This window comes from Capricornis sumatraensis, chromosome 10 (genome assembly GCF_032405125.1).
Source record: "Capricornis sumatraensis isolate serow.1 chromosome 10, serow.2, whole genome shotgun sequence".
NCBI classification, from domain to species: domain Eukaryota; kingdom Metazoa; phylum Chordata; class Mammalia; order Artiodactyla; family Bovidae; genus Capricornis; species Capricornis sumatraensis.
The window spans coordinates 88,790,487-88,802,674 of record NC_091078.1 but is presented as its reverse complement, the minus strand read 5'-3'; the positions used below and the strand labels follow the sequence as shown (position 1 = coordinate 88,802,674).

Below are 12,188 nucleotides of genomic sequence, written 5' to 3'. Positions count from 1 at the left end.
TTTAGGTTGTAAAAGCCAAACCTTTGGCAAGGTTATAAATTGTTCATATTGGCTCAGCACCCACCACAAAATTGAGAAATTCTCTAACACTGGCCAGTATGCCCCCTGTTAGGTCAATGCTGTTCCAGGGACAGCTGGATTGCGTTTTGGTAACCTGTTGTTGTTCCGTCGCTAAGTTGTGTCCGACTCTTTGCGACCCCATGGACTGCAGACGCCAGGCTTCTCTGTCCTTCACTGTCTCCTGGAGTTTGCCCAGATTCATGTCCATTGAGTCGGTGATGCCATCCGACTGTCTCATCCTCTGTCACCCCCTTCTCTTTCCCTCAGTCTTTCCCAGCATCAGGGTCTTTTCCATTGAGTTAGCCCTTCGCATCAGGTGGCCAAAGTATTGGAGCTTCAACTTTAGCATCAGTCCTTCCAATGAATATTCAGGATTGATTTCCCTTAGGATTGCCTTGTTTGATCTTCCCAAGAGGTAGGGACTTCCTCCTGGCTTTCCAGGCTCTTCTGCCTCCCCGAGCTGAGGCAGGAGACTGCTCAGCCTGGGGTCTCATTTGGCCCCTCCTCTTAGTCTGTCATTCAGGGCCAGACTGTCATCTTCCCTCTACTGCTCACTGTCCCAGCATGTTCTTATCACTCCCTGTTGCTTCCACACTTCGGCTTCTTTTTCCAGCGTGCTTCTTGCACTCCCTGATCTGTTGGTCATCAGTAAAGGGGTGCCATAGATGAGGGGAGGGAGACACTGGTCATCATTTGGAGGCGAAGGTAGTGAGTCTTCCTTAGTCTAGAGTGCCCATCCTTCAGAATTCCCCTTTCTCAGGAATGCCTCTGTCAATGGGGCAACCCTGGGATATATCTTTAAACTTTCACCTAGGAGGCTTCTCTGCAGAACAACCATTGACTGCTTTTTGTTGTTGCACCATGCTGCTCTTGGGGTCTTAGTTCCCCAAACAGGGGTGGAACCCACGTCCCAGGCAGTGAACGTGAGGAACCCTAACCACTGGACTGCTAGAGAATTCCTGGTTATTATCATTATTATTATTTTGTGTGACTTAGTCCTCCCTCGGTGTTTCCACTGCAGACTGAACTGTCATTCTTAGTGTCCAGCCTGCCTCCATCTGCCCAGTTAGATTTTGAGCATCTTGAGAGCTGAGACTGTGGTGTGCTCCTCTTTGTATGTATCTGGCACTTAAATGCCCAGTATGTGTTTGCAAATGAAAGTCAACCTTCATCCCCATACCCTGGAATGCCAGCAAAGCAGGTTAAACATATGGTTGTCACTCAGAACTCACAGATGCTCCTTATTTAGTTAATAAGTGATGGATAGAATGCTCCCTGGAGAAGCATCTTCCCTGGGGCACTTCTGGGCCATCCCTCTGCACAGCAGCAGCTGAGGGTCTGACATTCCTTCAGAACAAAGGTGTGCAGTTTGTTCTTGGGCCTCTAGGGCAGATGTCTGTGGTTTAAGCTCCCATACTTTCCTCTTAAACTTTTCTCCAGGGCCTGGAATCGCCTCTACTGTGAAAACCGGCGAGGAAGTGGGCTTTGTGGTTGATGCCAAGACCGCCGGGAAGGGCAAAGTGACCTGCACAGTTTTGACCCCAGATGGCACTGAGGCTGAGGCCGATGTCATTGAGAATGAGGATGGCACCTATGACATCTTCTACACAGCTGCCAAGCCGGGCACCTATGTCATCTATGTGCGCTTTGGTGGCGTCGATATTCCCAACAGTCCCTTCACTGTCATGGTAAGGAAACTCCCTTCTCTTAGAGCGTGCGGTTGTTAGCACAGACGGGAACAGCTGCTGATTGTTAAACCCCGACTGAGACTTCCTGGGCCAGTTTTGTTTTGTGTTGTTTTTTTCTTTTTCTTTTTTTTTAAATCTCCTTAAGCAATCAGGACCTTGCAATAATCTCTAAAGACCCAGGGACACTTTGTCTCTAAGTGGTTTTAAGGAATCCTATTGGCAGTCAAGGTATCCATCATGCTACTGGGTCTTAGGCCATGTCGTGGCCTAAACCCAGTTCAGAAAAATTACACTTTGACCCAAAAAATGTCCATAAGTAAAACATTACAGTTTTTCCTTCTGCTGGTCCTTCCTCCTCCCTTCTCCCCTGGAGGAGAGAGGCTCCCATGCTCTTGATGTTAGAGACTTGTCTCTCATGTCCGAGGACTCAAAGTACCTCCAGTTGTGTTTTGGAAAGATTCAGAACTTTGATGATGAGAGGGAAATAGCTTGTCTTTTGAAGCTAGGAACATCTGGAATAAAAGGAAGGCATTATGCAAATCCTCTGGGCCAGAGAATGGCTAGACCCTTTAATTTTCAAGTCTGAGTGACATTTAGATCTTCCTTTGATTACTTAGGTTCTTACACCAGGAAAGGGGGTTAGAAACCTAAGGAGCAGTCCTTCATTTCACCCCTAAAACTAAGCATTGTTGGCCCTGTTACAAATGCCACATAGGAGCAGGCATCAGACTGAAGTCTGCTGAGCTCAGACTGCCCGCTCGGCACTGTCGCTGCACACTGTCCTCACTGACGTCCTTTGATGTGACAGGAGCAGACCACGAAGTTCACAGACCTCGGTGGCCTGGCCCTATGCATGCATGGCCTGCAAAGCTCCTTCTAATGATTTGACTTTACACAGCAACAGAGAAGGGCGTGAAGACCATTGCAGCAGAAGGTCACGTCTGTCTCCCACTCTGTAAACAGCTGTGCCTTTATTCTTTTCCATAGATGTCTGCTTATCTGTAAACATTGTGCCTGAGACCTGGAGCCCTTTTATGTCTCAAGGATGGAGATTCTTGTCAGCCTTTGACACTGTTGACTTGGGAGTGTTTTTCTCCTTCAGGAGAGAAAGAGATGCAGCTAGAGAGTTTATGTCCTAATTTACAGAGAAGTCCCAGTTGTAGCTTTAAGGATCTGTTTTAGCCCACAGGAGTCTTTTCTGGTTGGTTAGACTGGGCAGCGGAGAAGGCAATAGCACCCCACTCCAGTACTCTTGCCTGGAAAATCCCATGGACAGAGGAGCCTGGTGGGCTGCAGTCCATGGGGTCGCTACTAGTCGGACATGACTGAGCAACTTCACTTTCACTTTTCACTTTCATGCATTGGAGAAGGAAATGGCAACCCACTCCAGTGTTCTTGCCTGGAGAATCCCAGGGACGGGGGAGCCTGGTGGGCTGCCGTCTATGGGGTCACACAGAGTCTGACACGAGTGAAGCGACTTAGCAGTAGCAGTAGATTGGGCAGAGGTTGCCATCCTACTGGAGTAATGAGCCGGGGAAAAGAGACCACATTTAGAGGGTGGGAATGAGAAAATCTGGAAGAGAACACTAAGGACCGTTCTAGCAGATGAGTCAGAAACCTGAAGTGGGGCCCGCCAAACTCTTTAAGAATGAATGTCCCTTCAGCCCTGGGATGCATACAAAGCAAGGCTATGTGTAAATGCCCCCCCCCCCCCAACCCCCCCAACGACTGCCAAAGGCAGAAACGGGTGACACTCAGGGCACACGATTTAGGTCTTCATTCTTTGAACTTGCTCCAGCCTTTCCTGGATGGGGTGACTTTTTGTTAATTGGCCTCTTGTGGGTAGTTTCCCTGCCTTCCCCTACAGGCCTGGGGCCAAAGGGACAGGAACATCCAGTGCTTCCTTTGTAGCCAGTGTGTGCGGGAGCCTCAGCAGGCTGGTTCATTTAAATACATCACACAGGTGCGCACAGCAAGGCATGGGATTTGCAGCTTCTCTGCCTGTTGCCATTGAGGAGTCATTGATCAAAGGCTATAGCATAGCCATTGAAAGATCTTACTGGCTGAGGTGTCCTGGGCTCGCCCCCAGTCTGAGACGGTTCAGGAATTGGGGAATAGGGCTGTTTCAAATGTGGAAGTTTACCAAGCTGCCTTTGTAAGTGAAGCACCTTTCTGACATGCCAGAATTCACAGGAAAGACCAAATATGGGCACAGTTTTCCTCCATAGGGGAGGATTTCTAGTTCTTGTATTTTTATCTATGATACCGTGTGGCATGTGGTCTTCGTTCCCTGACCAGAGATGGAAACTGTGCCCCATGCGGTGGAAGCATAGAGTCTTAACCACTGGACCACCAGGGAGGTATCAACACATACCAAGTAATAAGAGACCCCTTTCCCAATCTCATGCTGCAGGGGTGGCCAGTGTTAGGTTTGTTTTTTAACTTGTACAAGAAGCGTATCAGTTTTGGGACTTTCCTGGTGGTCCAGAGGTTAAGACTTCATCCTTCCGATGCAGGGGCCACAGGTTCAACCCCTGGTCAGGGAACTAAGATCCCACATGCCATGTGGCATGGCCAAATTAACAATAACAACAAGACTACATCAGGGCCTTCCCTGATGATCCAGTAGTTAAGATGCTGAGCTTCCAATGCAGGGGCTATGGGTTTGAAATCTGGCCAAGGTACTAATAAGATCCCACATGCTGCATGGCCAAATAAATAATTTTTAAAAATAAAATGGCAAAATATTAAAAACAACACATCAGGTTACACCGTGCACATTGCTTTGTGTCTTGTTTCCTTCACTCAATGTGCTATAAATGCCCTTCTATATTAATTGATCAGACTTGATCACATCTTCAGAGTGGCTACGCTGGGGTCCACTGTGCACACTCACATAGTTTCCTTAACCAGCTCCCTTACAGATGGACATGAGGGTTGTTTCAGCCTCTCCCAGCAATGAATAGCACCAGTAAAATCCCTTGCATACATCACATACCTATGGACTCTCCTGCTAGTATTTCTGTAGTTCTGCTTCCTAGAAGCGGGGTCACGGGTCCAGGGGGCAGGTGGATATGACATTTGAAGAGAGGAGGCCAGCTGGCTGTCCACAAAGGGAGGGAAGAATATGGGCTCCCGCTGCAGTGAGTGGCTCCCTGCTGGGCAGGAGAGATGGGTATCGGGGGGAGACCTTGGGTGGTAGAATCTACTGAGTAGTGATGTCCCTCCAGTGTGATTCCCAACTAATTTGCATTTGCCACTGACCAGGCCACAGATGGGGAAGTCGCAGCTGTGAAGGAGGTACCGGTAAATGCATGTCCCCCTGGATTCAGGCCCTGGGTACACTTTTGGTTTTTGTTTTTATGTTTTCCCTTTTTCACGTCTGTGTTTACTCACCCTTCATTTTAGAAAAGCTACAGCCTGCTTTTGGGGGACTGCTTAAGCCCTCTGGGTGTCCTGGTCATTGGTTTGTCCCCACTGATCAGCCCATCACCATGACCCCCCGCTTTCTCTCTAATGAGACCCACCCGTGTCATCGTCTGCGCTCCACGAATCGCCCGCCACCATGTCTGTGATCACGCTCGGTGTAGTTGGTCTCCACATTTAAAGAGAAAGACGGACAGCTGTTCTCAGCCCTCCTGCTGACTCTCAAAGCCGCCACTTGCACATCTGGTTTCTGTTCAGGGAGAAAGCCACTGCTGCTCCTTTCTGCCACTTAAAACGCACCTTCTTTTCCAGGCCACCAGCAACTAAACCTTTCCAGGTGGAACCTCTTGGGACTCACAGACATTGCTGTCTCTCACTTTTCCACTTTCCCCGTGGGCACTGCTGGGAATTTCACAAGCAAACAGCCTAGGAATTTTTAGCAATCAGTCAGCATGACTCCTCCAATCCCTCAGTTGCTGTCCACTCTGGCGCCAGAGCCAGTTAGACAAAGCCCACAGTGCATGGGCAGCCATACCCTTGAATCCTGGCTGGACGAGCTTGCAAAATTCCCAGTTGCTCCGACCCGCCCCCTGCAGCTTCCCTAGCCCACACTGGGGAAGTGGTGTCCACTTTACCCAGTGACCGCTGCTTCCTGTTTCTAGGTAACAGAAGAGGCCTATGTCCCAGTGAGCAACATGAACGGCCTGGGATTTAAGCCTTTCGACTTGGTCATTCCATTTGCAGTCAGGAAAGGAGAAATCACTGGTAAGCGCTATTGGGAAAGCCCTCTTGTCCTCACTGGATCTCACTAGCTATCCATATGGTGCCCAGGGGCTGGTTCCACCTGTTCCCCAGACCTGGGGTTCAGAACCCAGCATCCCTGGCTATAGGGAGTCAGTCCATGAGCCCCTGAGATCGCAGAATGTTCTGTGTATTTATGTGTGTTTCTGAAGAGCGGGTTCATTCATAACTTGCATGCTGAAGAAAGGACCAGAAATTGTCTATAGGGGAAGAGCCACTGTGTTGATATCTCTCTTGATTGTCAGAGTCCTCTTCCCCCGCCTTTTCCTGCCTTTTCTTACTCTTCCAGTCTTCCAGATGTGACATTGTCCCTGAGGTCTGTTGTGTAAGAGTTACTTCTCCTTGCCTTCTTTCAATGCCTGTTTCTCTCTGACTTGATGCTTAACTGATCTGATTGGTCTTGTGGTCTTCTCAAGTCCTGTTTAAGCTTCTAATGGCTGTCAGTTCAAAAGACCCTTTGCTTGTGAGTCTCCTGCTGCATTTTGTGCAAACACAAGAGAACAGAATGAAGGCAGGTATGTCTCTGCTTCCTGTTATGGAGCTTGCTGTTTTACAGCAGTGAGTGTTCTTGGGTCTGAGAACCTTTGTTGTGAAGGTCACCTGTGCCTCTGTGCTTGGCTCCTCGGGAGACAGTCTTTGGTGGGGTCACCGCCCTGTCTCATGTGCTCCAACAGGAGAGGTCCACATGCCTTCCGGGAAGACGGCCACGCCCGAGATTGTGGACAACAAGGACGGCACAGTCACCGTCAGATACGCTCCCACAGAGGTCGGCCTCCATGAGATGCACATCAAATACATGGGCAGCCACATTCCTGGTGAGTCGGGTTCTGCGCCTCTGCCGCCGGCCCTGCGGGACTCCAGGAGTCAGGGCGGAAACACCTGGGAGGTTGTCGTCCTTCGTTCAGTCAGATGCCGTGTGGTTCTTGGTGGCAGATTTGCGGACGCAGTGTGGGCCTCCCTGCAGAACCAAGCAGCCTGTGACCCCAGCAGATCCGGCTAATTTCCAATAGGGACAATGCAGCTGAGTGTCCCGGGTCACAGTGCAGGCCCTTTGGTCTGGGATTGTTTGTCTTTGTCACTGTGCCTAGCATGGCCAAGGGATAAAGCAGGGAGAAAAATGTGAGACTTGAGGGACTTTCCAGCCTGGCCTGCAGAGCCCGAAGCAGCATCAGGGTTTGGGACAGGAGAAGAGGTTGTGAGAAGAGGGTATGTTGTTCTATTGTCACTCTGCCCTCGACAAGCAAAACCAACTCACATTTCACCTCCATCCACTTGTGTGCTTGTGCTCAGTTGCGTCTGGATTTTTGTGACGTGTTGGACTGTAACCAACCAGGCTCCTCTGTCCGTGAGGATTTTCCAAGCAAGAATACTGGAGTGGTTTGCCATGCCCTCCTCCAGGAGATCTTCCCAACCCAGGGATGGAACCTCCTGTGTCTCCTGCATTGCAGGCAGACTCTTTACCACTGAGCCACTGGGGAGCACAGTGTTACTTTCTTTTTCTTTAAATTGTTTAAATCGTTCTTTATTTTTTAGTGTAATATTTTAAGTATGTAACCTAGCCAAATAGTTTAAAAATGATGTGGAGGAAGGTTTCTTTCCCATCCATATCCCCTATCTGCCTTCTCCTTGAACCCTACCATTACTGATTTTTTACGTTAGATTTCCAGATAAGTTTTAAGAGTCTTCGAGAGATGGGAATACAGATTTTTAACCCCTCTTTGTTTGTTTTGTAAACAGTAGCGTTCGCTGCTCATTATTCTGACCTTACTCTCTTCATCTAACATTATAACCTGGAGAGCTTCGCATGTCTGAGTACAGTAGAGTGTGTTCACAGTGTCCCACCGTTCAGAGGAACATCACGTGTGCACTGTTCGTCCCGTGAGACAAACAGTGTTCTTCCCTGCCTTTTGTGACCGCTAGTCCTGCTGCAGTGAATAGCCTTTCACATCCATCCTCTCACACCTGCAGGGTGTAGCCGAGAGATTTGCTTTTCAGGGGAGAAATCGCAGGATGCAATCACAGCCATCTGACAGGTCTCAGCAAAGCACCCTTCACCCAGCCTCTTCCTGTTCACACATCCACCCACCATGTCACAGAGCACCTGCTTTTCCACCAATTTGCCAGTGGAATATGCCGTCACATTTCTAGATCTTTGCCAAACGGATAGTTAGAAAATAGTATTGCTTTGTTTGCATTTCTCCTATGAGTGAATTTGAGCAGCTTTCTATACTGCTAATTATTATATCTGTTTCATTTTCTTTGAACTAGACATTTGTGTCCTTGGCTCAACTTCTCTGTTTAATTATTGACCTTTGTCATATCAGTTTCTGAGGGCAATTTAAATATTGGGGAATTTAGCCCTTTGAGATAGGAGTTGCAAATATTTCTCCCAGTTTGATGTTTGATTTAGTTTATGTGTGAGGATAATATTTGTTCAAAGGCACAGTATATTTACCTGCTTCTATTTAAATATTCTAAAGATGCAGATACAGGAAAAGGGAAAAAATGTCTTTCTACCATATTCCTTCTACTTCTATAACTGCCACTATACCAACAAATATACATGCGATTTTGTTCTAGTTTGGACTGGGATAATAGTATTAATATTGCATAAGAATCTATTATAATGGGTATATATTACTATATGGATTGTAGCCTGCCAGGCTCCTCTGTCCATGAGATTCTCCAGGCAAGAATACTGGAGTGGATTGCTATGCCCTCCTCCCGGGATCTTCCTGCCCCAGGAATTGAATCCAAGCCTCTTATGCCTCCTGCGTTGGCAGGCAGGTTCTTTACCACTAGCGCCATATTACTACATAGGGTGTTATTATATAGATATTATAGTGGGTATTAATATTATATAGGGTATTAATATTATATGTGGTATTACTATAATGAGATATTGATATTACTATTATATAGCAATTACCCTTTTTATTTTTGTCTTCTACTTTTACCAAGTATTTAATTAATCATAATTAGCCAAAGCATAAAAGAATAAAAACTTGCCATTTAAAAGTCTTTCCTTCTCCATCATACCAAAAAAATGACACAGGTTTTAGGAAGAATTGTTAAATTTTAATTTTTTCCCTTTTGTTAGTTCCCTGCCTTGATCTGGTTAATATTAAAATACTAAAAAAAAACCCAATCATCTTTCAACTTGGTGAACAAGTATTTTCCTTGCAAATGAAGTATGTCTTATAAATGATTAAGCAGTAGTAAAAACACCTTTTTCTCTTTTTAATGCAACACATGTGGATAATCTCTTGAGTTAGTGTACATAGATCTCCCTCATTATTTTTAATGACCTACAAGTCCAGTGTTTAGTTAACCAACCCCCAGTCACTGGACTGTGGCGTCTTTTCCTAATTGACATCTGACCACTTTGAAAATGGAAGTACTTGTGCAGTGTTGGCGGTTGGAGTAGGTGGGCCAGAGGACCACAGTGAGACGGATTCCTGGGGCTGAATGCACAAATTTTGAAAGCCAGAGGCGAATGTCCTTCCCAAAGGCCCTCCCAGTCATGTTCCATGTAGTGAGGGTCATTCCCACCCTGTGGAGCTGTTCTTCCAGCTCAGGACTGTTCATCTTGTATGATCACTGGAGGGTCCTCAGTGAGGAGCCCCTCCTTGCGTGTCCTAGGATGGTGAGCCCCACAGCCTCCTCTTGCTTCTGCTCTGCCCAGGACACGCCTACCCTTGCTGTTAGGTGAATCATCCCTCCATGAGTCCCAATACTGTGTGTTCTTTGCAAACCCAGAGAGCCCCCTCCAGTTCTACGTGAACTACCCCAACAGTGGGAGCGTGTCTGCGTACGGCCCGGGCCTGGTGTACGGAGTGGCCAACAAAACCGCCACCTTCACCATCGTCACCGAGGACGCAGGAGAAGGTACTGTAGTTCTCAGTTATCAGAGAGTTTAGGGAATGCAATTCCATGGAAGCCTTTAAAAATAAGACTCCTGAACGGTAGATTCTGTCTTGTCTTTTCTCTCATATGAACCTCTTATTAGAGCTCCTCTGTCTTTCACCCAAAACTGAAATTTTAAAGTCCTTTGTGTTCTGATTAAAGTCACAGTCATACTGTGTTGTTTGTGACTTGCCTGAAATTTAAGTGTGTTTCAGTAGATAACATTTTTCTTCTCTTGTACCTATACATGTATCCCTGGGGCCACATGAATGATTTAGCAGTTTATTCTAGATAAAGCTCTATGCCCATGCCCATGGTCATCACAGACATTTCTAATGTGTGGTTCCAGTGGGATCTTCTTGGTGGCATCCAGCCAACCAGCAGTGACAGTCTGTGTGTGACACTCTCTCCCATATGTGTGATTGGCCTTTGGGGTTCTGTCCCTTCCTCGTCCCACACATCTGGAAGAACAGAACTTCTGAGTCACTTGCAGGAAGAATTCAGAGGGTGGAGTGTCCTCCCCGTGACACTTTGACTGTCAGTCACTTTATTCTGACCTACGTGCCTTGCCTGTGGCTCCCACGGCTTGTGTTGGTCTGTCCGTTCTGGCATCAGGGCTGTCCCAGATGAGTGCTGATCCCCTTTAAAACAAAGAAACCCTATCCCTGACGGTCTCTCCCTCTCCTCCCATTCACAGGTGGCCTGGACTTGGCAATCGAGGGACCCTCAAAGGCCGAAATCAGCTGTATTGACAACAAAGACGGGACGTGCACGGTGACTTACCTGCCCACCTTGCCGGGTGACTACAGCATCCTGGTCAAGTACAATGACAAACACATCCCTGGCAGCCCCTTCACAGCCAAGATCACAGGTAGAGTCGCCAGGCTTCCTGCTCCAATAAGGACCTCTCCCCTCAGACCCGGAGCAGCAGGCTAGGCATAAGTCTGAAATTAAGTCTCACAGCAACTCCTTGGGAACAAACTAAGGGTGCAAGGCCAACACTGGATGGGCTAAATTCCTCCTTCAGCTGGCCATCCCGGGAAAAGCAAGCACACCATTTTTTAGGCACTTATTTGAGCCAGTCTGACTTCAGGGTCCAAAAAAGAAGCCCTCAAAGAGAGGCATTCAGATAATATGTATTGCATGAGTGAATGAGCTCAAAGATGCATCACTCCTAGATAGATTTTTGTCTCCCTTTTAATGATGGGAAAACTGAGGGTTGGAGAGACAGTGGCTCAGCTAGGTTCATGGGTATTCTGGGATTCAGGTGGAGATTATCTGGCTCAGAGCTCTGCTCCTGACTCCCACTGTGCTCTGTGTGTTCAAATCCTGCTCTCAGTGGGATATAAACATGGTCTGTGTGGACCCAGGTCTCTAGTTCCTGCCAGCTACTTGTCTTCCCTGTAACCAGGCATAAAGGCATAAGTAGCAATCTTTCTTTCTTGGTTAGGTCTAATCATTGTCTGGGGCACTTTTTTTTTTTTCCACTTAACTTGGCTTAACTAATTCTTGCCTGTCCACCTGTAAATGGTGTGCGATATGAGGGCTCTGGAGAGTCAGGATGACCATGTGTAACCGAGCTGTGTTGGGGTGGTGTTTCCCAGATGACAACAGACGGTGCTCTCAGGTGAAGCTGGGCTCAGCCGCTGACTTCTTGCTTGACATCAGCGAGACTGACCTTAGCACCTTGACGGCCAGCATCAAGGCCCCATCCGGTCGTGACGAGCCTTGTCTCCTGAAGAGGCTGCCCAACAATCACATCGGTGAGCCCAGGTTGCCATCTTGAGTGGCAGATGGGGATTCCCACCATGTCGGGGATCCCAGCTGTTGCGTGGGAGATTGGTAGCATCCTGGAATATGACGTGATAAACCCGCTGGGTCACGTGCATGGTCAGAATACAAGCACTTCCACCTTGTGATGCTGGCAGCCCTCTTGGACATTGCTAGAAAGTCAAGAAAAAAGTCCTGTTTCCATTCTTTCAAGCTTGTCTCCCTTCTGCTTCCTCCTCTTTACATCACCCTCCCACCTCACAAACCCCAATCTGTGCTCCGGTCCAGGCATCTCCTTCATCCCCCGGGAGGTGGGTGAACACCTGGTCAGCATCAAGAAGAACGGCAACCACGTGGCCAACAGCCCCGTATCCATCATGGTGGTCCAGTCAGAGATCGGGGATGCCCGCAGAGCCAAGGTCTATGGCCGTGGCCTGTCAGAAGGCCGGACTTTCGAGATGTCTGACTTCATTGTGGACACAAGAGATGCAGGTGTGTGCGGGGGCGGACCCAGGGGAAGAGGCTTTGGAACTGGCT

At 48.0% G+C, this 12,188-nt stretch overlaps 1 protein-coding gene across 6 annotated transcripts in view; it reads left to right on the top strand.

Annotated features, from left to right (window-relative positions):
- FLNB (filamin B) overlaps positions 1-12,188 on the top strand; it is a 139,105-nt gene that overhangs the window by 105,911 nt on the left and 21,006 nt on the right. For 2 of the 6 annotated variants that reach the window (XM_068982277.1, XM_068982276.1), the window contains 8 exons: positions 1,501-1,748; positions 5,016-5,087; positions 5,837-5,939; positions 6,650-6,790; positions 9,735-9,863; positions 10,579-10,752; positions 11,486-11,644; positions 11,940-12,143. In XM_068982277.1, coding sequence (XP_068838378.1) covers positions 1,501-1,748; positions 5,016-5,087; positions 5,837-5,939; positions 6,650-6,790; positions 9,735-9,863; positions 10,579-10,752; positions 11,486-11,644; positions 11,940-12,143 — 1,230 coding nt within the window. The remainder of the gene's footprint in view (positions 1-1,500; positions 1,749-5,015; positions 5,088-5,836; positions 5,940-6,649; positions 6,791-9,734; positions 9,864-10,578; positions 10,753-11,485; positions 11,645-11,939; positions 12,144-12,188) is intronic. The other 4 variants (XM_068982280.1, XM_068982279.1, XM_068982281.1 and 1 more) reach the window with 4 other exon arrangements.